Source organism: Mustela putorius, unplaced genomic scaffold (genome assembly GCF_011764305.1).
Source record: "Mustela putorius furo isolate JIRA1106 unplaced genomic scaffold, ASM1176430v1.1 tig00000487_pilon_pilon_pilon, whole genome shotgun sequence".
Classification (NCBI taxonomy): domain Eukaryota; kingdom Metazoa; phylum Chordata; class Mammalia; order Carnivora; family Mustelidae; genus Mustela; species Mustela putorius.
The window spans coordinates 4,892,368-4,918,403 of record NW_025421399.1 but is presented as its reverse complement, the minus strand read 5'-3'; the positions used below and the strand labels follow the sequence as shown (position 1 = coordinate 4,918,403).

The window sequence follows — 26,036 nt, the reverse complement described above, 5'->3', positions numbered from 1 at the left end:
ACTCTTAAAATACTAAATGTACAACATTCATTTAATTTTGTACTATATACAAAATTATACTTTTATGTAAGTGGTCCCTCACTTTTCAACAACTAGCTAACAATTTCCTATATTCAGAATGTGTATAAAACTTTCTAATTATTCTCACCTCTAAAATCTTGCAAACGCTTATTGCTCTTCAGTGCCAAAAGGGCAGTCTTTAGGGAAACCTCTCCCTTTTCTGTAGACAAAAATAGAACAAAGAAAAAAATTAATAAATTCAAAAAACATAAAGCATTTTCACTGTGAGCTAGGTTGGTTCACTGACTGCCCCCTTAAAGCTTCTTATGATTTTCTAGATATGCAAACTTTTGTCCAGAATGCAATCTACACTCTCCCTATAGAAATCCTATTCATGTCAAAACCAGCTCATAAGTCTAGTTTTCTAAAAAGCCTTTCCTTGTGCCTCTATGATACCCTGCTAAAGTATACACTTCCCTTTTCCTTTCCTTCACAATCTGTTTTCTGGAAAGAAATGTTTTTATTCATCACATCCTCCACTCTTCAAACTGCTCTAATCTGGCTTCCATCTCCTTGGAAACTGCTTTTACCATGTTCATCTGTTAACTCTTTATTGCCAAACTAATGAACACTTTTTAACTTTTTGGTCTTATTTAATACTTTCCTCCTTCAAACTCTTTTTTCACTCAGCTTTTTTTTTTTTCCTCCTCCCACCATTCTAGCTGCTTCTTAATGTCCTTTAAAAACTATTCTTTCCCCACCATTACTTAAATGTTACCATCCCCCGTGCTTTACCCTTGGCCCTCCTCTTGTTACACTATATGAACTATTTCTGAATTCTCAAGTTTCTGTTCCTAAGCCAGATCACTGTCTACTACACATCTTCAGCTCTACGTCTGCAAGCCCCTCAAACAAAATATATCCTTTGGGTGGGGGATTTAAAACACAAATAAATTAATTATTTTATTTCTATGCAAATAACAAATCTTTGGGAATTTTGGGTCCCAAATCTTTGGGATCAAATGCATTTATTACTTCCATATTGCCAAACTTTGATTTAATTGGTTCTATCTTTATCCCCATGTGGCAACTGGAGCACTCACTTTAGAGGGAATCTGTCCTAATTCCAGTCTATCAAGGAAAATCTGTAAGTTAAAAACTCCCTGCGATCAGCAAGCAGAGAATGGCAGGTGGCAAATGAAACTCTCAGTGATTTATTCTAATTGCATTTTCTTTTACCTTCATATCTTAAAAAGTTGTAAGAAAAGAGAGAGAACAACTTTCTGTGGTTTTGACAGTTATGTTTACATCATTTTCTAATGACTACTATTTTTCATGGATGCTGAGTATGAACCTAGTTTGAAGTGTCTGCTGTCAGCTTGCACAATGGGTGCCTAGAAACAGGAACTAGGAATAATTGGATGCATTCAATACATAAAAGTATTGGCTAATATTATTACAAATAATTTTTATGGCATCCTCTTATTTATTTTCACAATTTTCTTTACTGATTTACTGCTTTATATTGAAGACAGAAGAGACAAACACAAAATGATGAAACAAAATTCAAATAAAAGAATGAAAAATTAAGATGAGGCAAAATTAAAACAAGCAATAATTGGATTAACCTACATCATCTTCTTAAAATAAAATATAATTTATTATAAATGAAACCCCTCCAAATCTCAGTTTAAACTGTTATTCTGGGTTTTACATATCTGAAAGGAATTATCACATATTAATTGATTAAAAGAATATCTGAGTATTTCTGAGAAATAAGTTTTAATGGAAGATAATAAATATCTAACAATACTTTCTAAACAATTGGGAAAAAAAGGAAACTTAAAGTTTCATCTAGGTGGCAAACTTTATAAATGACCTCCTATTCAGTAATCGTAGTTCCTACTAAGTTTTTTTTTTTAATTTTTTACTTTTTATAAACATTTATTTTTATCCCCAGGGGTACAGGTCTGTGAATCACCAGGTTTACACACTTCACAGCACTCACCAAAGCACATACCCTCCCCAATGTCCATAATCCCACCCCCTTCTCCCAAACCCCCTCCCCCCAGCAACCCTCAGTTTGTTTTGTGAGATTAAGAGTCACTTATGGTTTGTCTCCCTCCCAATCCCATCTTGTTTCATTGATTCTTCTCCTACCCACTTAAGCCCCCATGTTGCATCACCACTTCCTCATATCAGGGAGATCATATGATAGTTGTCTTTCTCTGCTTGACTTATTTCGCTAAGCATGATACGCTCTAGTTCCATCCATGTTGTCGCAAATGGCAAGATTTCATTTCTTTTGATGGCTGCATAGTATTCCATTGTGTATATATACCACATCTTCTTGATCCATTCATCTGTTGATGGACATCTAGGTTCTTTCCATAGTTTGGCTATTGTGGACATTGCTGCTATAAACATTCGGGTGCATATGCCCCTTTGGATCACTACGTTTGTATCTTTAGGGTAAATACCCAGTAGTGCAATTGCTGGGTCATAGGGCAGTTCTATTTTCAACATTTTGAGGAACCTCCATGCTGTTTTCCAGAGTGGCTGCACCAGCTTGCATTCCCACCAACAGTGTAGGAGGGTTCCCCTTTTTCCGCATCCTCGCCAGCATCTGTCATTTCCTGACTTGTTGATTTTAGCCATTCTGACTGGTGTGAGGTGATATCTCATTGTGGTTTTGATTTGTATTTCCCTGATGCCGAGTGACATGGAGCACTTTTTCATGTGTCTGTTGGCCATCTGGATGTCTTCTTCGCAGAAATGTCTGTTCATGTCCTCTGCCCATTTCTTGATTGGATTATTTGTTCTTTGGGTGTTGAGTTTGCTAAGTTCTTTATAGATTCTGGACACTAGTCCTTTATCTGATATGTCGTTTGCAAATATCTTCTCCCATTCTGTCAGTTGTCTTTTGATTTTGTTAACTGTTTCCTTTGCTGTGCAAAAGCTTTTGATCTTGATGAAATCCCAATAGTTCATTTTTTCCCTTGCTTGCCTTGCCTTTTGTGTTGTTCCTAGGAAGATGTTGCTGCGGCAGAGGTCGAAGAGGTTGCTGCCTGTGTTCTCCTCAAGGATTTTGATGGATTCCTTTCGCACATTGAGGTCCTTCATCCATTTTGAGTCTATTTTTGTGTGTGGTGTAAGGAAATGGTCCAATTTCATTTTTCTGCATGTGGCTGTAAGTTTTTAAAGCGAAGATGCATATATTGTGTATCCAGAAATACACAAACACTTAAACTTTTCCCATTAGCTGCAAGAACCTGAAAAATAACTGAGACAATATGATTAAGGTCAAAGAAAGAAGTGGAAAGCCAACTGTTTGTTTGATCTTTCCACCTACTTCACACTGTATTGAAACTATATATTTAACCTGTTCTCCCAACAGAATGCTTTAAATTTACTTACGCTTTAAGCATTCATTTTTACTGTATTTGCAGATTTTCAAAATGTATCCTTCCCTCATAGATCTCATGGAAATTTCCCCCAAATAATCACTTTTCTCAAACAGTTATAAAGCAAAATGGTTTCAGTGATGGTAAAGATGGCATATTATTGAATGACACAAAAAAGCTTTCGTATCTAGCTGAATGAGTTAAGGAAATCTTCAAGGAGGTCACATTTTTACTGACATGGCAGTATATCTGAAGGTTAACAGATTCATGAGGAAAATGTATAGAAATATAAGTGAGTGTGGTGTGTTCTGGGAACTGTAAGTAGTTTCTTAATTTTGGATTTAGTTTAAATTACTTAATTTTTAAATTAAGTGTCTTGAAACCTTACAAAAATGTGTAAGAAAGTTTGTGGGAAAAGGTTAATCTAACACGTCAGATAAAAGGAACTAGATTATTAAAAAAAAAAAACCTGTATAATTTGTGAAGGAATTTAGATTTATCTGTTCTCATTTCAATCTTTTCCCTCCATCATGCACTTCATCAAACACACTATATCCTAAGCCTAACTCATCCTTGCACTAAAGCCTGATCCTCCTTCTGTATTCCCCAGCTTATTAAAAGGCATCACTAGGGAATGTCTCCCAAGCCAAAAATCTGTTAGTTACCCTCAACTCCTTTCTCTCTCCCTTCCCTAACTTAACCAAACAATGATGAAGTTCTGCCTCCTAGAACTCTATATACCTGTTCCTTTCTTCCCATCCCTAGATCCAATGCCTTACTTCACAACACATTATTTTTAACCTGAATTACTGCACGCCTTCTAAAATGTCTCTTTGCTTCCAATCTCACCCTCCCCTGCTCTTTCTTAATGCTATCAGAATGCCCATTAAGGGGTGCCTGGGTGGCTCAGTTGGTTGAGTGCCTGCCTTTGGCCCAGGTCATGATCCCAAAATCCTGGGATCAAGTCCCCGCATCAGGCTCCCTGCTCAGTGGGGAACCTGCTTCTCCCTCTGCCTGCCATTCCCCTGCTAGTGCTCTCTCTCTCTCTCAAACACATAAATAAAATCTTTTTAAAAAGAAAAAAGAACGCCCATTATAAAGTGCAAAATTTGTCATGTCATTTTTCTACTTTGAAATCTTCAGTGACCCTCCAGAGCCTTCAGGATAAAATTCAAAATCTGCTGCCAGAAACAAAAATAAAAACAAAACCCTTCTGGATCCGCTCTTGAGTATATGGCCACTTCAATTCTTTCTTTCCCACTCCTCCTGCCACTAAGTACCACCACGTTGATAATCAAATGTCAACATGAACTGTAAAGCTTATTAAACACACACATGCACATGTACACACACATACCTTGGCCATGATGCAGATATTCTGAAGCAGGAGATGTAAGCAATTTGTTTTTAACAAATTCCCTAGGCAATTCAGATGTAATCTGTCTAAAATCCAATGGTATACCTCCTACCGGACTGTTTAAGACTTCCTTGATTTCTCTACCAGCTTTGTTCTTCTATACTTTGTATATACTGAACACTCCTTACCTCCTTCCAGTCCCCTTCCCTGTACTCCCAGTTCTTGGCTAGCTCCTACTCATATCTTAAAACTCAATTCCAGAGGTGCCTGGGTGACTCAGTCAGTTAAGCATCTGCTTTCAGCTCAGGTCATGATCCCAGGGTCCTGGAATTGAGCCCCTCATGGGGCCCCCTGCTCAGTTGGGAACCTGCTTTATTTTTAATATATTTTTTAAATTTTTTAATTAACATATAATGTATTATTAGCCCAGGGGTACAGGTCTGTGAATCGCCAGGTTTACACTTCACAGCACTCACCATAGCACATACCTTCTCCAATGTCCGTAACCCAGCCACCCTCTCCTTATACCCCTCCCCCGGCAATCCTCAATTTGTTTTGTGAGATTAAGAGTCTATTATGGTTTGTCTCCCTCCCAATCCCATCTTGTTTCGTTGATTCCTTTCCTACCCTCCAAACTCTCAACATTGCCTCTCAACTTCCTCATATCAGGGAGAGCATATGATAATTGTCTTTCTCTGACTGACTTATTTCATTAAGCGTAATACCTACTAGTTCCATCCACATCTTCGCAAATGGCAAGAATTCATTTCTTTTGATGGCTGCATAGTGTTCCATTGTATATATATACACCACATCTTCTTTATCCATTCATCTGTTGATGTACATCAAGGTTCTTTCCATAGTTTGACTATTGTGGACATTGCTGCTATAAACATTCGGGTGCACGTGCCCCTGCAGATCACTAGATTTGTATCTTTAGGGTAAATACCCAGTAGTGCAATGGCTGGGTCATAGGGTAGCTCTATTTTCAACTTTTTGAGGAACCTCCATGCTGTTTTCCAGAGTGGTTGCATCAGGTTGCATTCCCAGGAGGGTTCCCCTTTCTCCGCATCCTCGCCAGCATCCATCATTCCCTGACTTGTTCATTTTAGCCATCGTGACAGGTGTGAGGTGGTATCTCATTGTGGTTTTGATTTGTATTTCCCTGATACCAAGTGATGTGGAGCACTTTTTCTTGTGTCTGTTGGCCTTCTGGATGTCTTCTTTGCAGAAATGTCTGTTCATGTCCTCTGCCCATTTCTTGATTGGATTATTTGTTCTTTAGGTGTTGAGTTTGATAAGTTCTTTATAGATTTTGGATACTAGCCCTTTATTTGATATGTTGTTTGCCAGTATCTTCTCCCATTCTGTCAGTTGTCTTTTGGTTTTGTGAACTGTTTTCTTTGCTGTGCAAAAGCTTTTGATCTTGATGAAGTGGGAGCCTGCTTCTTCCTCTCCTTCTGCCTCTCCCTCCACTGGTGCTCTCTGTCTCTTTGCTCGTTCTCCCTCTCCCAAATAAAAAAATAAAATATCTAAAAACTTTAAAATATATATAGAATTCAACTCCAACAGTAATTCCTCCAAGAAGCCTCTTCCAACTACCCTATCCAACCCTGTGTAGGTTAGATATCTATTGTATACATTCCCATAATACTGTTTACCTCTGTCATGGTATTTAATAATTGGTATTCTCACTGCTTGTGATCTCAGTAGACTGTAAGCTCTTTTATCTTTATATATTTAGTAACTAACAAGAAATAGGTACTTAATAAAGTTTTGCTGAATGAATGAAATTGCTCTCCTCTGAATTCTTACAAAACTCAGTGTCATCACTTGTATAGGAAAAACAACTCAGTTCTCCTGTGTTTCTCCTTTACTCTCAAACTACTACCATACTCACAACACTCTAGCACCAGATGTTGGGGGGGTTCCCCCCACCAAGTAATTCTCTGCAACATCAGCTGAGCATCCTATAATTTAACTCAATTCTGACACTATCTTCCTGGAGATGGCATCAGGTCCCACAAGTTAAGGGCTCAGTCCCATAAGACTGTCCTTCCTCCTACTTCAGAAGCCAATCACAAGTAGGTCCCCAAGTTCCCCACAACTTATGTCCAACTTGGCTACAAACTGAAGATTCCTATGACTTTCTCCCCCTTGGATTCAATTATTTGCTAGAATAGTTCACAGAACTCAGGGAAACATTTAATGTTTACCAGTTTATTAAAGGATATGATAAGTATACTTGAGAACAGCCAGATGAAGAAATACATAGGGTATGGGAGATCTGGGAGGGTCCCAAGCATAGCAGCTCTGTCCCTGTGAGTTGAGGTGAATCACTTTCCTGGCATGTGGATGTGTTCATCGACCTGGAAACTCTCTGAACAACTGGGATTTAATGGAGGCTTCAAACATAGGCATAATCAAGGATTCACTCCATTTCCAGCCCATTTCCCCTCTCTGGGGAATGCTAAAAATTCCAAGGTACTAATCATGGCTTATCTTTTCATCCCCACCTAGGAAACAGATGCCCACCCAGAACTGCCTATTAGAACAAAAGAAACCCCTAGTGCTCAAATCACTTAGGAATTTCAAGTGTCTTAGGAGCTCTATGCCAGGAATGCAGTCAAAGACCAAATATATATTTCTTTCTTTTTTTCAAATTATATTCAGTTATCCACTGTATAGTACATCATTAGTTTTTGATGTAGTGTCCAATGACTCATTAGTTACGTACAACACTCAGTGCTCATCACAACACAGGCCCTCCTTAATACCCATCACTTTGTTATTGTCTTATTACCAATTACAATATCACATCACTGTTTCCCTGGTTATTACTCAAGCGCTGCTATGTAACATTGCAAATGCACTGAGCTTTTATCTCCTATATTGTTAAATACTCTTTTGTTGTTTATAGCTTGCCTCACCAACTAGACCAAAAGTTTCTTAAATATGAATACTTTATATTTATTTGATTACATTACATATTACATATTACATGACACCTTACATATAACAGGTACTTGTGATCAGGTCTTTGGATAGGCCATGCACTGCCTAACGTCAAAGTGTGCTGTTGACAACAGATGTTGTGCAGTGGCCCCAGTCAATATGATTGATGAAACCCATTTAATATTGTAAAACAAAAGTACTTTTAGGAATTGATTTAATATTGTAAAACCCATTTAATATTGTAAAACAAAAGTACTTTTAGTAATTGATTTTAAATTAATTTTAAAACACCCATAATAATTGGCAAAATTTGAAAATTATATATTGTTTTCTCTGAAAGCTCTTAAGATTCACATTCAATCAATCTCAAATATCTCAAGCTGAGGGCAGAAAGTCTTCCCTTAGTCTATTCCTGGCTAAAAACAGTTTTATGTCAGCACAACCTTCACAGAGAATCACTTCATGTTCCCTGATTTACATAGTAGATGCTAAAAATACACACACAAATTACACTCTGATGGAATCAACACAGGATACTTGATGGGGCTTTAAAAATCTTATTAATCTTATTCAAAGCCTTTTCCATCAAGATAAATGCATGATTTCAATAGACCTGCTCTATTAGAGTGTTTTTTCCATTAGGATAATAAAAAAAGAAAATTGTTGGGGAGTGAATAATGGAGGACAGGGAAGGGGAATGGAAAATTTATTGTCACTTTATTTGGAAAGCCAACTTATAGTTATTATATGTACCATCAACATCAAGCGTTTTCTCTAACATCTGGTGTTCTTCAGGCTTTACAGAAACATTGAGGTCATCAAAAGCATCTTGCAAGTTATTAATTTGAATTTTGTTGGAGTCCATCAAGTTGACAGTCTGGAGGGCAGTAGATAAATCTGAAAACATATGCGGATTCTGTAAGTCATACATCTCAATTAATATTATCTCTATGATTCCAAAATTAATAAGCCAAATATTCCTTTATTCCAAGCATATTTCACTGAGACGTTATTTTTGTCTTAACATATAAAAAAATATTAAGATGACTGAGGGTTTTTTAAATTTAACTGAATAAAACTAACAGGTTTTTTTCAAGTTAAAATAGGCCATTTTTAAGTTAAAATAGCATCTCCTAGGGAAATGTTTAATTTTATACCAGTGAGAGAGGAATTTGGGGCTTATTTCTATGTATATGATAACAGCCCAAATTTCAGAGTATAAAAAACATTAGTCCTGAATTTCCTTTTACTTACATATTTTTCTGCTCTTTTCATTTTTTGCTTATTCCTCATAACTTTTATTCTAGGATTAGAATTCCCCCCAGAAGTATGGGAATATTGGGTTTTCAGGAATATACTGTGCCTGAAGGTGGAAATGTCCTTTACTTTTTAACTTAAAAGGTACAAGAATCAAATGCCACAAAATCTATAGAAGAAATATGAATTGAAGAGTTTCAAGATTACAGGTAATAGATGTAGGGGTTTTTCCTATGAAGAAAACAAAAATGTTGGAGGTTCTTTCAGGCTGAAGAAGTCCACATTCTTCCCAGATCTTATCTAAATCTCTAGGAGTTTTCCCCTCTAAATGGGATCCTTAGCTGTGCCTCTATCTGCTTTATCAATGAGTTAAACAAATCATCATACACTCAAGGTCGCCATTTGGGTTATAATCACTAGTTTATGTAGGAAAATATTTAAAAGGAGGCAAAGTACAGGGATACAAAGGAATTGCAGAAAAGAGTTGTACTATTTAATAAGACATTGTTATAAGAAACTTTCCAAAAGATCTTAATTCTTGAGGGCCTTTAATGTCTCCAATAAATTCCAGCAGACTTTTCTGTAGAAATTACAAACTGATTCTAAAATTCACATGGCAATGGAAAAGATCTAGAATAGCCAAAATAACTTTTTTTTTAAGTAGAACAAAGTTGAAGGACCAATACTACCTGAGTGCTTTCAATATTTATTATAAAGCTATAGTAATCAGACAATGTGCTATCTGTGTAAAGACTGACAAAGATCAATGGAATAGAACAGAGAATCAAGGAAACAAACAAACAAACAAAAATGATTTTCTACAAAAGTACAAAGAAAATTCAGTATAGAAAATATAAAGTATAATCTTTTCAACAACTGTGCTGAAACAAATGAATGTCCATATGCAAAACAAAACAAAACAAAAAGGAACTTTGATTCATACTTCATTCCATATATAAAGATTAACTGAAAATAGATATACACCTAAGACGCAAAACCAAAACCCATAAAACTTTTAGAAGAAAACATACATTAAAACCTTTGTAAGCTTGCGTGAGGCAAAGATTTCATATGTGTGACACCAAAAGCACAATCCATAAAAGAAAAGAACTAATTAATGAGACTTTATCAAAATTAAAATTAATTCTCTTTTATTTTAATTTTTTATTTTTTATAAACATTTATTTTTATCCCCAGGGGTACAGGTCTGTGAATCACCAGGTTTACATACTTCACAGCACTCACCAAAGCACATACCCTCCCCAATGTCCATAATCCCACCCCCTTCTCCCAAACCCCTCCCCCCAGCAACCCTCAGTTTGTTTTGTGAGATTAAGAGTCACTTATGGTTTGTCTCCCTCCCAATCCCATCTTGTTTCATTTATTCTTCTCCTACCCACTTAAGCCTCCATGTTGCATCATCACTTCCTCATATCAGGGAGATCATATGATAGTTGTCTTTCTCTGCTTGACTTATTTCGCTAAGCATGATACGCTCTAGTTCCATCCATGTTGTCGCAAATGGCAAGATTTCATTTCTTTTGATGGCTGCATAGTATTCCATTGTGTATATATACCACATCTTCTTGATCCATTCATCTGTTGATGGACATCTAGGTTCTTTCCATAGTTTGGCTATTGTGGACATTGCTGCTATAAACATTCGGGTGCATATGCCCCTTTGGATCACTACGTTTGTATCTTTAGGGTAAATACCCAGTAGTGCAATTGCTGGGTCATAGGGCAGTTCTATTTTCAACATTTTGAGGAACCTCCATGCTGTTTTCCAGAGTGGCTGCACCAGCTTGCATTCCCACCAACAGTGTAGGAGGGTTCCCCTTTTTCCGCATCCTCGCCAGCATCTGTCATTTCCTGACTTGTTGATTTTAGCCATTCTGACTGGTGTGAGGTGATATCTCATTGTGGTTTTGATTTGTATTTCCCTGATGCCGAGTGACATGGAGCACTTTTTCATGTGTCTGTTGGCCATCTGGATGTCTTCTTTGCAGAAATGTCTGTTCATGTCCTCTGCCCATTTCTTGATTGGATTATTTGTTCTTTGGGTGTTGAGTTTGCTAAGTTCTTTATAGATTCTGGACACTAGTCCTTTATCTGATATGTCGTTTGCAAATATCTTCTCCCATTCTGTCAGTTGTCTTTTGATTTTGTGAACTGTTTCCTTTGCTGTGCAAAAGCTTTTGATCTTGATGAAATCCCAATAGTTCATTTTTGCCCTTGCTTCCCTTGCCTTTGGTGCTGTTCCTAGGAAGATGTTGCTGCGGCTGAGGTCAGGAGGTGCTGCCTGTGTTCTCCTCAAGGATTTTGATGGATTCCTTTCGCACATTGAGGTCCTTCATCCATTTTGAGTCTATTTTTGTGTGTGGTGTAAGGAAATGGTCCAATTTCATTTTTCTGCATGTGGCTGTCCAATTTTCCCAGCACCATTTATTGAAGAGGCTGTCTTTTTTCCACTGGACATTCTTTCCTGCTTTGTCGAAGATTAGTTGACTGTAGAGTTGAGGGTCTATTTCTGGGCTCTCTATTCTGTTCCATTGATCTATGTGTCTGTTTTTGTGCCAGTACCATGCTGTCTTGATGATGACAGCTTTGTAATAGAGCTTGAAGTCCGGAATTGTGATGCCACCAACGTTGGCTTTCTTTTTCAATATCCCTTTGGCTATTTGAGGTCTTTTCTGGTTCCATATAAATTTTAGAATTATTTGTTCCATTTCTTTGAAAAAGATGGATGGTACTTTGATAGGAATTGCATTAAATGTGTAGATTGCTTTAGGTAGCATAGACATTTTCACAATATTTATTCTTCCAATCCAGAAGCATGGAACATTTTTCCATTTCTTTGTGTCTTCCTCAATTTCTTTCATGAGTACTTTATAGTTTTCTGAGTATAGATCCTGTGCCTCTTTGGTTAGGTCTATTCCTAGGTATCTTATGGTTTTGGGTGCAATTGTAAATGGGATTGACTCCTTAATATCTCTTTCTTCTGTCTTGCTGTTGGTGTAGAGAAATGCAACTGATTTCTGTGCATTGATTTTATATCCTGACACTTTACTGAATTCCTGTATAAGTTCTAGCAGTTTTGGAGTGGAGTGTTTTGGGTTTTCCACATATAGTATCATATCATCTGCTAAGAGTGATAATTTGACTTCTTCTTTGCTGATTTGGATGCCTTTAATTTCCTTTTGTTGTCTGATTGCTGAGGCTAGGACCTCTAGTACTATATTGAATAGCAGTGGTGATAATGGACATTCCTGCCATGTTCCTGACCTTAGCGGAAAAGCTTTCAGTTTTTCTCCATTGAGAATGATATTTGCGGTGGGTTTTTCATAGATGGCTTTGATAATATTGAGGTATGTGCCCTCTATCCCTACACTTTGAAGAGTTTTGATCAGGAAGGGATGCTGTACTTTGTCAAAGACACTTAAGAAAATGAAGAGACTCAGAGTAAAATTTGCTCAGTATAAGACTCAGAGAAAATATTTCCCTAAATATATATCTGATAAAGGATATGTACCCAGAATTTATACAGAAATACAAAAACAAACAGCCCAACTTTAAAAATGGGCAAAAGATCTAAACAGACACTTCACAAAGAAGATATACAGATGGCAAATAAGAACATGAGAAGATGTTCAGCATCATTAGTCATTAAGGAAATGCAAATTAAAACCACAGTGAATCAACTTACTAGAATGATTAAAATTAAAAAGACTAACTATACCAAGTACTGGCAAGGATTTAGAGGAACTCGAACTCTCATCCACTGCTAGCAGAAATGTAAAATAGTGTGGCCACATTGGAAACCAGTTTGCAGTTTCTTAAAAAGTTAAACATACACCTACCATATGAGCCAGCCAAGCTTGGGTAACTGCTCAAAAGAAATGAAAGCGTATGTTCATACAATGACTTGTACATAATTGTTCATAGCAATTTTATTTGTAATAGCTCCAAACTGGAAATAGCCTAATATGCATCACCAGGTAAGTAAACAAACTGTGGTCTATCTAAAATGGAGTGTTATCCAGCAATAAATAAGCATGACTTCCTGATACATGCTACATGGATGAATCTCAAAATAATTATGCTGAATGAAAACATCCAGCAAAAAAAGAACATATCCATTTTATAAAATTCTGATAAATACAAATGAATCTATACTGACAAAAAGCAGACCAGGGGTTGCCTGAGGATGAGTGAGAGGATAGAAAATGGCAGGAGAAGATTACAAAGGAACATGAGGAAGCTTTGGGGGTGAGGGATATGTTCATTATCTTGATCATGATGGTAGTTTTATAGATGTACGCACATATCAAAACTTACCAAACACTGCACTTTAATTATAAAAATATACATCTTATACATTTAATATATACATTATAAATATACATTTATACCTCAAAACACTGTTTAAATAATGACAAAAGGCAATAGGAAACTATGACAAATGAAATATTGTGTAAATGAAATATTGATTGACTCACCTTCAAATTGAGGAACTGGCTTATTTGTGTTCAAAGAGTCCAAAATTTGTTTGAGACTTACTTCACTATTTTCTAAAAAGTAAAGTATAAGGATTATAAAATGGCAAAGTGTAAAATAACCATGACAGGAAATGGGGGGATGGGCAGATTTTGTTAATTTCCAGAAATTAGCTGGATTAAAAACTAATCAATTTAAAATAGTTTTACCAAGAATCTGTTCCCTTAAAACAAGAAAAAAATTCTAATTATACTATTTTTTTTAATTAAATTTTGATGTATACATTTTACAAATATGATGCCAGATAAACAGAGGGTACCTCTTCAAAATATTTCCAGGAGAAGGGGTGCCTGAGTGTCTCAGTTGGTTAAGCACCTGATTCTTTATATATATATATATTTATTTATTTTCAGAAAAAGAGTATTCATTATTTTTTCACCACACCCAGTGCTCCATGCAATCCGTGCCATCCATAATACCCACCACCATGTACCCCAACCTCCCACCACCCCCGCCACTTCAAACCCCTCAGATTGTTTTTCAGGAGTTCATAGTCTCTCATGGTTCACCTCCCTTCCAATTTCTCCGAACTCCATTCTCCTCTCTAACACCCCTTGTCCTCCATGCTATTTGTTATGCTCCACAAATAAGTGAGACCATATAATAATTGACTCTCTCTGCTTGACTTATTTCACTCATAAGCACCTGATTCTTAATCTTAGCTCCTGTCTTTAATCTTACGGTGGTGAGTTCAAGCCCTCCATTGGGCTCCACACTGGGTGTGGATGCACTAGGTAAGTAAAAAAATAAATAACATTTCCAAGAGAAAAGTATTAATTTTAATTAGTTCTCAGAATGCTTATGTTCTCATTATGTTTCTAAGACCTAGTTTATCTAAACTATGTATACATAAAACAGATATCCCAAGCTCACAGTAGAACTAGGACTTCATTAAGTTCAACATAGAATGTTCTTTCAAAAAGGGCTCACCATCAGTAGATGCCTGACCCAGAATCTCCTGGAATGTCTTATTGGTCAGTGGAATTCCAGCACTCAAGAGTTGGAAGCTCAGTTCATTTGCAGGCATCTTATCATTTCTGATCTTATCAAGAGTTGTAATCTCTTTAAATAAATCTATAAATACATTAAGAATAGAGAACAAAGGAGGAGGCTTGGACAAAGTCCTTTCTTAGACTTAACACCCTGACTTACAGAGAGTAGATGTTTACAAAAGGAATTCAGAGCAAAAGGGTTTTCAAAACATATCAATGGGCTTTGGTTTCAGAAGTCACTTAAACAATAAGCAAAATTTAATACACCCCTAACCAGCTAAAAATTGAACTTCTGCAAAACTTTTGTAAAAATTTGCTTTTATTTATTATTTCCCCTCAAAGATAATAATTACTACGTGCTCCAGTCCTTCACAGACTGTAAAGCATTTCAAGTACAGCTAGGTACTAGCTCTTAGAATGAGAACAGCTAGCAGAAATAGAACACAGGTAGTTGGAGAAAGAAAAATGCAAATATAAATCTGCTATGCCCTTAAAAACACGAAGTAACATCCTATCCTAGGATTAGAGAACCTCTCTTACCTACCTGCTAGTTTTAGATGTGCTAGATGTTTTTTTTTTCCTTTACTTTCTTTTACAATGTTTCATTATAGGTGAGATAAAGAAGCATGTGGAAATTATTAGAGGTGAGAGAAAATTGTACTAGATTCATGGGATACCTTACACTGAAGCATATACTGAGACAAACTGTTTGCTTTAAGGAAGCATTAATTCTAGGAATGTAATCTAAATAATTCTTTATGGTCAAAGTATAGACTGACTATGATAAAGAATAAGAAAGCAGATTATAACATCTCAGTAAAGCAAAGCAAACTTAAGGAATTAAAAGCACAGGGCAAAACAAACTATACTTTAGAAAAAGGAGAATACCATAGAAAGATCTTAGAAGTTTATTTTTAATTTTCATTATTTTACTCTACTTACTGTTGAATGGTGTTGATGGTTTAGATGAATTAGTGAAAACATCAATAATATCTTTTACGATCTTGTTATTTTCTGCAAAGTTAAGAAATAAAATAGGGTTTAAATAGATTTCAACCTCATTAAGGCAAGGATCTGATATTGCTTTAATATAATTTCGTTCAGTTTCCAAAATTCTATGACTATAATAAATGGTAAGAAATACATTTAGACTGCGAGCATGTGCACGTGCATGCGCGCGCACACACACACACACACATACACACACAAATAAACGTTTTATAAAACAATACTTTTGTGCTGCATACTGATATTGTCTAATAAATTCCACATTATTTCATTTCATTTTAAAATGCTATTCAGGACTTAGTAAATTTATTTCACAACCCAGTATTGTGAACCATGGCTTAAAAAAATTACACACAGGTTATATAGTTCAAAAATATATACACACCTATAAAGAATATGAGAGAATACATAGGGCACCTCCCTGCAGAGATGATTTATACAACAAAGACAGCCAAGGAAGAGAAAGAATTTTAAAAAATAATTCCTTTGGAAAAAAGTTCTGTTTGGTGAGAAAAAAGAAATTCGACTTGTTTTTACTGTCCCTACTCCCTATTTAACCCTGAACCGAACAAGGAAAAACTATGCATAAAAGAAAATATATAAAATTATTAATCTTTCCAAGTAGTAAAAACTCTTACAAAAACCTAATAGCTGAATTTCAATTTCCTCTGAATTATCCATAATATCACACATAAATATCTCTTACTCTTTGGAGGACAGGGTTCAGGATACATTACCCGCAAAACACAGCACCTCAACATATTGAATATTTTAAGCTGAAGAAATCTGAGAAATGGAAGGTGCAGTTAGGATTCAGACTTTCCCATCCTCCCTGGGATGGGAAGGTCATTAAGGTCATTAAGACTCTCACATGAGAGATGCTCTTGCTATACCCAGAGGAACGGAGCATCCTTATCTCTAAAGACTGAGGGTTGGAGGGACACCCAGAGGAAACTGAAAGAACAGGCCTTGTTAAATTTCCCCCAGTTTACCACCCTTATAGCTCATATAATTTTGCCCTATCACATTTTCCACCACTTTCTATCCTATATCAAACATAATATTAAAACATTAGGGTTTAACCACTTCTTTGGGTCTTCACTTCCTTATGTATACTCCTCTTTCACATAAGTTTAAATTAAATATATATGCTTTTCTCTTGTTAATCTTTTGTTACAGAACTCCAGAAGAGTTCTAGAGAACCTAGAAGGGTAGAAGGAAAAGATTTTTTTTTCCCACTCCTACAGAATCCTGCTTCAGGGATCACAGGCTCACAGACTGAATGTAACTGAGATACAATCCTTTTCATTGTCTTAGGGAGTGTTGGGGTTTTCTTTTCATTTGAATTTAATTATCTTAATATGGGATATGTGCCCTCAAGTTACCCTACAGTCCACATCCCTTCCTTTCGTCTTATACCTAATTCATTTTATTAATTTTCATTATGTCCCTGGCTACTGCAGACATTTGAGTCAACTGACTCTGGTCTGCTTCAAAAGTTAGCCTTCTTGGGGCGCCTGGGTGGCTCAGTGGGTTAAGCCGCTGCCTTCGGCTCAGGTCATGATCTCAGGGTCCTGGGATCGAGTCCCGCATTGGGCTCTCTGCTCAGTGGGGAGACTGCTTCCCTTCCTCTCTCTCTGCCTGCCTCTCTGCCTACTTGTGATCTCTCTGTGTCAAATAAATAAATAAAATCTTAAAAAAAAAAAGTTAGCCTTCTCTGGAAGCCTACTGTAATTTGTTTAAAGAGCAAATATTGGAACTATTGCACTGTATCTCTTGAAGTGGTGGATGAATTGACCCATCTTTCCTTTGTTTGTTTGTTTGTTTTAAGATTTTCTTTATTTACTCGTCAGAAAGAGAGAGAGAACAAACCGGGAGAGCAGCAGGCAGAGCCGGGGGAGGGAGAAGCAGGCTCTCGGCTGAGCAGGGAGCCCGATGAGGGACTCCATCCCAGGACCTTGGGATCATGACCTGAGCCAAATGAAGGCAGATGCTTAACCAACTAAGCCACCCAGGCTCCCCGCTTCTTTCCTGTTCTAAGCAGTTAGTTTGGCCTTAAGTATTTCCTCACTCTTGTGATTTTTGTAGATTAAAAGTTTCTATAAGAGACTGCTTGTATAGAAACCCAGGATCGTTGAAGAAAATATACCAAATGCCTTAATAGCTAGGAAGAATTTCTCCTGAGTCAAAGAAGCAGAAAGAAAGAAAGAAAGAGAGGGAGGGATTGGGAGGGCCGAGGGGGAGAGAGACTAGAAGACGGATGGAAAAGAATGAGAACTGCCCTTTGGAAGCACCGGATGCCAAACCCCTTCCCATAGATGCAGGAGTACCACAGGCTCCATCCACTAGATGTCAGTAGAAACAACGCAAGGGAGGTTTTTTGTTTTTGTTTTGCTTTTTACCTTTTTATTTATCTATTTTATTAACATACAATGTATTCTTTGTTTCAGGGATATAAGAGAGTTTTAAAAGCTCTTCCTTTATCTCCCACATTATGGTGCAACCTTAGAATTGGAGAGGGTGCCAGTAATGAATTAGACTAGATAACTGGATCTACCCTTCTACTAAAAAGGACTAAAAATTCTAAGTAAAGTTATTGCTTTAAAATTACCTTAAATAAATCAATTTGCTGCCAAGAAAGTAATAAATTTCCACACTAACAACTGATTGAAGACTGTAATCCAGAAACATAGTTACTGTTTTTCACCCAGAGTATTTGCCGAAGACAAATCAAAACATTGGACAAACCTAAGTTTGTATTTTCAAAGGTCTGACAAAGCCTAGATTTCTTCCAAATTGGGGGGTTTATCCTCAACTTACAAAAATGTTTCTCTAGATTTCAATACCCAGAGAAAATATCAAGAATAAGAAAAAATTCCTTTTATAGATAATTCCGCTTTTCTCTCTAGCTACTTTAAGATTTTCTTTCCTTCTGATAGGCTGCAGTTTCATCATGATAAACCTATGTGTGTATGGATTTCCTTTCATCCTATGTGGGATTCACTGGACTTCTTTAATTGGTAGGTTTAGGTCTTTCTCGTTCTGGAAAATTCTCTGCTATATTTCTCCAAATAGTTTCTCTGCAACCATTCTGTCTCTTCTCTCCTGAATGGATATATATCATGTCTATTCATTTTTTCTTTTTCTAGCTTTACTGAAATATAATTGACATACAACATTCTATTAATTATAATGTAAGTGTAAAGTATGTAACATTGTAATCTGATATACATATATATTTCAAACTCATTCCTGCAATAAGTAGCCTTTTCATTCTGCCTTCCTCTTAGCCTCTTTCTTATATTCTTTCTATGCTGCATTTTGTATAATTTCTTCAAATTATTTTGCAGTTCATATTTCTTCACCTATGTTTAATCTGCTGACATTATTGTCCATTAATTAATTTTAATTATTACTTTTTTAATTTCTAGAAGTTCTGTTTCTTTTTTTCAAATTTTAGTCTCCCTCACATGGTTCCAAATTTATCTTTTTTTCTTTAGAAGAATAAGAATACAGGAAAAGTGAAATTAAATGAATGGAAAATACTTACATAAAAAGAACAATATATCATGAACAAAATGGGTTTTTCCAAATTTTAGGTTTCATTTGATATTTTAAAAATTAACATAATTCTCCACACTCACAGATTATAAGAAAAACCCCTATGATCTATCTAAACAGATGCATAAAAATTGTTTGGGAAATTCATGATAAACCAAATAAACAAATATAAATTCAATCCTTTAGCAAACAAGGAATAGAAGGCAATTTCCTCAGTCTGGTGAACAGCATTTATGAAAAATGCCACAGTAAATATCACATTTATTAGAGGAGTTCTGTTTTTAAGAATTATCCTATCTCTGGAATCCGAGTTGGAGAAATCGAAGAGCAGGACTCTATCATATTTATTATTGTGACCATCATAATCTAATAAAGGAGTAAATGGTTTTGAAACATAGATAACAAGAATACTTGGCTTCTATTCATCTTCTCCAAATAAAGACTATCCACATGCTTTCCAAAAGGGTTCTAACAGTTCACAGTGACCAAGATTTACACATCAGTTCTATAACAACCTTCCTAAATATACAGCATTATTATTCTTAAAAAAAGATTAACGTGTGTATTCTAAACAGGAAACCTATGAGGTAACTCAAGTGCTCACCATCTGTTGCAGAGTTCAATGACGCCTCAGGTTTTTCTTCACTTAAAGGTTTCTCCAGGTTCTCCAAGGCAGATAAAAGGTCTTTAAGTTCAACTTTCCCATCGAAGACACTATTAACAATGTTGGATGCATCTTCTATTTCTATATAGAGAAGTGACAAAATCGTAAAGATATTAGTTGGCCAGTCTATCCAGATAAGCATATCACAACTTGATTTGGGTGAAATGTATTCATTTTCTTGAAAACAGTCTTGAGGGTTTTGCTTCTCTGAAATATTCTCCAAACCGAGAGCTCCAAAAATTTATAGGTTTAAATGCGTGCATTAGAAAATAAGAAACAGGGGGTGGGAGGTTGGGGGAACCAGGTGGTGGGTATTGAAGAGAGAACGATTGCATAGAGCACTGGGTGTGGTGCAAAAACAATGAATATTGTTACGCTGAAAATAAATTTAAAAAAAAAAAAAAGAAAAGAAAAGAAGAAACGCTGCTCCTCCTCTGGCTCCCTGCTCAGAGGGGAGCCTGCTTCTCTTCCTCTGCTGCACCCCCTTGTCTGTGAACTCTTGCATGCTTGCTCTCTCTCTCAAATAAATAAAATATTAAAAACAATAACAAAAAAACAAAAAAGCATTCAGGAAATGCTGAAATATTTTATTAGTTCAACTCGTGAAACTCAACAAAAACAACAAATTATCAAAATGACCCCAAAGAAAACCGCACCATTATTGGAGAAGTGGGGGAAAGCAGCCCTTTCTGTCTTCATCCAAATGTTTGGAGATAATGACAGTGTTGTTGATGAGATGCCAACAACTTGGTGATTTATTAATCCGTTTTAAGTATTACTCATATATATATATATATATATATATATATATTTTTTTTTTTTTTTTTTTTTTTTTTTTTACAGAGAGAGATCACAAGCAGGCAGAGACGCAGGCAGAGCAAGAGAAAGGGAAGCAGGCTCTCACTGAGCAGAGAGCCCGATGCGGGACTCGATCCCAGGACCCTGAGATCATGACCCGAGCCGAAGGCAGCGGCTTAACCCACTGAGCCACCCAGGCGCCCCACTCATTTATATATTTTAATCTCATTTGTATCCAAGTTATGACGGTCTTCTTTTTTATGTCCTCCCTATTTTTTTCCCTTCATCGTACTTCCTAAAGCACTCTCTGTCAATCTTTTGAAAGAACAAAGTTTTGGTTATATGGATAATTTCTTTTGTGTGTGTGTGTGTGTGTGTGTGTGTGTGTGTGTGTGTGTGTGTGTATATTCTGTTTCACTAACTTCTACCTTCAACTTCGTTAGCTCCTGACTAGTACTTTTTGGGGAGATTGTTTTTGCTGTTTTGTTGTTTGTTTCTTGTAAACTTCATGAATTGAACATTTAAGAAAAAATATTTTTTAATGTTTCTTTTCTATTATTAAATTCAGTTAGCCAGCATACAGGACATCATTCATTTTTGAAGGAGTGTTCACCAATTCAATAATTGATATAACACCCAGTGCTCATCGCAACCCTTGCCCTCCTTAATACCCATCACGCAGTCACCCTAGCCCCCCACCCCTTCTCCTCCTTAACCTTCAGTTTGTTTCCTGAAGTCCAGAGTCTCTCATGGTTTGTCTTTCTCGTTTTCTAATAAAAGCATTTAATACGATAAAATATCCTGTAAGATTGTTTTGGTATGTTTAATCAAACACACTTTACATGTTTTGATATGAAGTGCTTTCATTGTCATCATTTCTAAAAATTCTTACTTTCAGGTTTCACTTATTCTTCAACCAAAGAATTACTTAGGAAACCATTCATTTTGGGGCACATGGGTGGCTCAGTGGGTTAAGCCTCTGCCTTCGGCTCAGGTCATGATCTCAGGGTCCTAGGATCAAGCCCCACATCAGGTTCTCTGCTCGGTGGGGAGCCTGCTTCCCCCTCTCTCTCTGTCTGCCTCTCTGCCTACTTGTGATCTCTGTCAAATAAATACATAAAATCTTTAAAAAAAAAAAAAAGGACCATTTGTTTTTGGTCTTTTTTTTTTCAAAGATTTTATGTATTTATTTGACAGAGAGAGAGGGAACACAAGCAGAGGGAGTGGGAGAGGGAGAAGCAGGCTTCCTGCTGAGCAAGAAGCCCGATGCAGGGATCAATGCAGGGCTCGATCCCAGGACCCCGGGATCACCACTGGAGCAGAAAGCAGATGCTTAATAGATGCTTAATGACTGAGCTACCCAGGCATGCCATTTTAGTCTTAAAAGCAACATTTTTCCATATTCTCATTCCAAATTTTTTAAATTTCCAAATTAAAAGTAACATTGCAAATTCTTTTAACTTCCAAATTAAAAGTAATTTTAATGTTACCACATCATGGTCAGATTATGTGTACTGAACGATTTCTGATTTTTAGAATTCATTGAAATTCTTCTTTGTGACTTAAATACATCATCTATTTTTGTGACTGTTCCTTAGGCATTTGAAAAGAATGTGTATTCTAAGTTTTCAGGATGCAAAGTACTATATAATTTTATATGATATTGTCACTTCAATCTCAATCTCTTTCTCAATTTCTTTCAATCAATCTCTCATCTTTCTATTTAGAATTATGTGTTCACCTGAAAAAAATACAAATAAAGTGTTGTCTTATGGGCATTAGTAGAAATCTAATTTACATAAAGCATTGTGTGTTATTCATTTATTCTATTTTTTCCTTTCTGCATGGAACCATATTATTACTGAGATCTCTCTCTGGTGCAAATGCAAATCTAGTTATTGTTATGATGTGTAATATGTATGGACCATATTTTACTCAACCATTTCCCTGATGATGGATGTCTACGTTGCTTTCATTTTTATCCTCCCATAGTGTTACAGGAAACACCCTTGAACATGTCTCTAACAAGAAACTTCTCTGGGTTATTTACCTAAAAACAGAATTATTGAGGGGCACCTGGATGGCTCAGGCCTTATGTCTTCCTTCGGTTCAGGTCATGATACCAAAGTCCTGGGATCAAGCCCCACATTGGGCTCCTTGCTCAGCAGGAAGCCTGCTTCTCCCTCTCCCCCCGTTTGTGTTCCCTCTCTCACTATGTCTCTCTCTCTCTCTCAAATACATAAATAAAATCTTTAAAAAAAAGAATTATTGGGCCATAAGAAATATGCATACTTGACAAGTACTGCTAGATTGCAATCCAAAATGCTGTACCATTTTACCTACTCACCAGCAATTCGTGAGTATTTCCAAATCTCTTCATATATATATATTTTCCTATTTGGGCTTCACCTCCTGTACTGACTCCTTAGATCTTTGCTTATTTTTCCAATTGATTTTTTTTTTCTTCCTACTGCTGATTTGCAGAATTTCCTCATATTTGAGATACTAATCCTTTTGTTAATTATCTTGTAATTATCTCTTTCCAGTCTGTTATATAGAGTTCTTCATTTCACAGAAATCCTTAATTTTGATGTAATTACATCCTTTTTCACCCTATGATTGCACTTTGGGGGAGTAGTATTTTTAAGTAGGGATCCACCAACATAAGGCACAATATTTTTCCTTACATTTTCTTCCATCAGTTGTATAGCTTTACCTTTGAGATCCATTTTCATATCCATTTGATTCTTGAAGGTTATTTTTTTATATGGTATGAAGCAGGATTCTACTCTGTTTTCTCCCACATAGTAAGCCAATTTTCTCAGATCATATACTAAATATCTTTGACCCCTGACTGACGATGTCATCTCAATTACATTCCAAGTTCCCATTAACAGGAGTCTCTGTTGGTCTGTATTATGATGCATTGATCTATTTGTAACACTATATTGAAATAGTGTTATACAGAACTAATGAATCACTGAAAACTACATCAAAAACTAATGAAGTATTATACAGTGGCTAACTGAACATAATAAAGATAATAAAGAAAAAAATTTTAAAAATAAAATAGCATGGTAATATGTACTAATATCTGATAAAGCAAGTTCTTCATTATTATTTTTTCAAAAGGGTCTTAGCTATTCATAGACCTATAATCTTAAAAAAAATTACATAATTATTTTGTCAAGTTTCCTTCCAAAATGATCCTGAGATAGTGATGGAAATGCATTCAAAGTGCAGATCAATTTAGGGAAAATCCACTGATTTCAATAATCATTTTAAAACCCCAGCCTGAGGACCATAATTCTCAATCTCAATGTCTGTGGTCCAAGGCTATTTCAGTGTCTCCATGATAGAACTGTATTGAAATTTCAAAAAGGACTGAAAAAAGTTAAGCATTTAGCTTAAGTTTTTGACAAAGAACTATAGAGTAAGTATAAAAAAATAATAATAAAATGGGGAAATAAATAAATAAGAACAGAAGAGAGCAAAAGTCACTAGAGGTAATTAAAAAAACAAAATCCAATTACTTTGATAAGAAAATGGATAAACCTGTCAGCAATAATAAAGAAAAAAGAGAAAAAAGTAATTCAAGTGGTGCATGGGTGGCTCAGTTGGGTTAAGTGTCCAATTCTTGTTTTTTTGGCCCAGGTAATGATCTTAGGGATGTGGGACAGAGCCAGGGGTGGGACTCCTCACTCAGCAGGGAGTCTGCTTGAAAGATTCACTTCCTCTGCCCTCCCCTTTCTCTCAAGTAAATAAATCTTTTAAAAAAGGTAATTCAAGAAAAGTATAGGGGCGTCTGGGTGGCTCAGTCATTAAGCATCTGCCTTCGGCTCAGGTCATGATCCCAGAGTCCTGGGATCGAGTCCTGCATTGGGCTCCCTACTCAGCAGGAAGCTGCTTCTCCCCCTCCCCGCTCCCCCCTGCTGGTGTTCCCTCTCTTCCTCTCTCTGTGTCAAATAAATAAATAAAATCTTAAAGAAAAAAAAGGATATTATGGTATGAAAATTATGTGTTCATATGTTTAAAAACCTAGAGTTTAAAAAATATACACATCAACTCTGTTTAAACAAGAAAAAGAAAAAAAGGAACTTGGTAAAGTATATATAAAAATATACATAATTTATACACACACATAACTATATATACACCAACCCCCAAAAATGAAGTTTCTTTTCATATTCATTTCAAATTCCATACTCACTTTGGCACTCGATAAATTCATCAGTTTTGGTCAGTGTTCTGATAAAATCCTTAAAGTTCACCACTTCATCTTTTTTTAAAAAAGAAAAAGAGAAAGAATTTAGATTTTCTTGTAGAGAAGACCATTTGATGTTATAAACCAGAACTATAAAAATAAAAATAATGGGAGGACTGGCAATCCTATTGTGATGTACATGATATGCAGATTAGAACTAAAATAAAGTTATAGGAGATATACTCTGAAAATAATTTCCTTCAATACAAACCCATCAATTGAAAGAAAAGAAAATATATTTTCAATTTTTCTTTTTAAAGATGTAAAAGGGATATATCTTCTTGGGCATATACAATGAAACTTCTGAAATACTAAAACTTTGTTATTTTAAATTGAAATAATTACTCACCATTAGGATTAGTATTATCCAAAGCCTCCTTTATTTTATCATCTGTTAGATAGATTCCAATGGGATTTAAATTTTGCTTAAGGTCAGGAATAGCTGTAAGTTCATTTTTGTGAATGTTGATGTTGTAAAATTGGCTTTTATCTCCTGGGAAGAGATAATCACCTCCAATTAGAGAGGAATTTTCATGTATCTCCCTTACATTTTAAAGATAAGTGGGGAAAAAATTATTCTAATATATAAAATTATACTTAAAAGGCAGTATTTGTATTTATCTATGTACCTCTCTGTTCCTAAAATAATTTAAAATAGGTGACAATAGTCATATATAGAATTTAAGAAATAAAACCAGAGTGTAGGGGAAGGGAGGGAAAAATAAAACAAGATAAAATCAGAGAGGGAGACAAACCATAAGAGACTCTTAATCATAGGAAACAAACTGAGATTTGTTGGAGGAGAGGCGGGTAGGGGGATGGGGTGACTGGGAGATGGACATTAAGGAGGGCACGTCATGTAATGAGCAATGGGTATTCTTTTTTTTTTAATGTTCAGTTAGCCACTGTATAGCACATAATTAGGTTTTGATGTAGTGCTCTATGATCCATTAGTTAGTATAACACCCAGTGCTCATCACAGCACATGCCCTCCTCAATACCCATTACCCTATTACCCTCTGCCCCTACCCCCCTCCCTCTGAAACCCCCAGATTGTTTCTCAGGGTCCAAAGTCTCTCATGGTTCATCTCCCTCTCTGATTTTTCCCCCTTTGGATTTCCCTCCCATCCCCTGTGGTCCTCCATGTTATTGTTTATGTTTCACATAAGAGTGAAGCCATATGATAATTGTCTTTCTCTGCTATATTTATTCCACTTAA

The 26,036-nt window shown here is 36.0% G+C and overlaps 1 protein-coding gene across 1 annotated transcript in view; it reads right to left on the bottom strand.

Annotated features, from left to right (window-relative positions):
• Nucleotides 1–8,414: 8,414 nt before the first annotated feature.
• Nucleotides 8,415–26,036, bottom strand: part of EFCAB13 (EF-hand calcium binding domain 13) — a 139,251-nt gene continuing 121,629 nt past the window's right edge. Inside the window, exons 26-32 of the mRNA XM_045080864.1 lie at nucleotides 25,167–25,310; nucleotides 24,764–24,832; nucleotides 19,696–19,836; nucleotides 15,465–15,536; nucleotides 14,461–14,604; nucleotides 13,473–13,544; nucleotides 8,415–8,613 (exon numbers count right to left, since the gene is read on the bottom strand). Of these exons, the coding sequence (XP_044936799.1) occupies nucleotides 8,429–8,613; nucleotides 13,473–13,544; nucleotides 14,461–14,604; nucleotides 15,465–15,536; nucleotides 19,696–19,836; nucleotides 24,764–24,832; nucleotides 25,167–25,310 (827 nt within the window). The 3' untranslated portion in view covers nucleotides 8,415–8,428. The remainder of the gene's footprint in view (nucleotides 8,614–13,472; nucleotides 13,545–14,460; nucleotides 14,605–15,464; nucleotides 15,537–19,695; nucleotides 19,837–24,763; nucleotides 24,833–25,166; nucleotides 25,311–26,036) is intronic.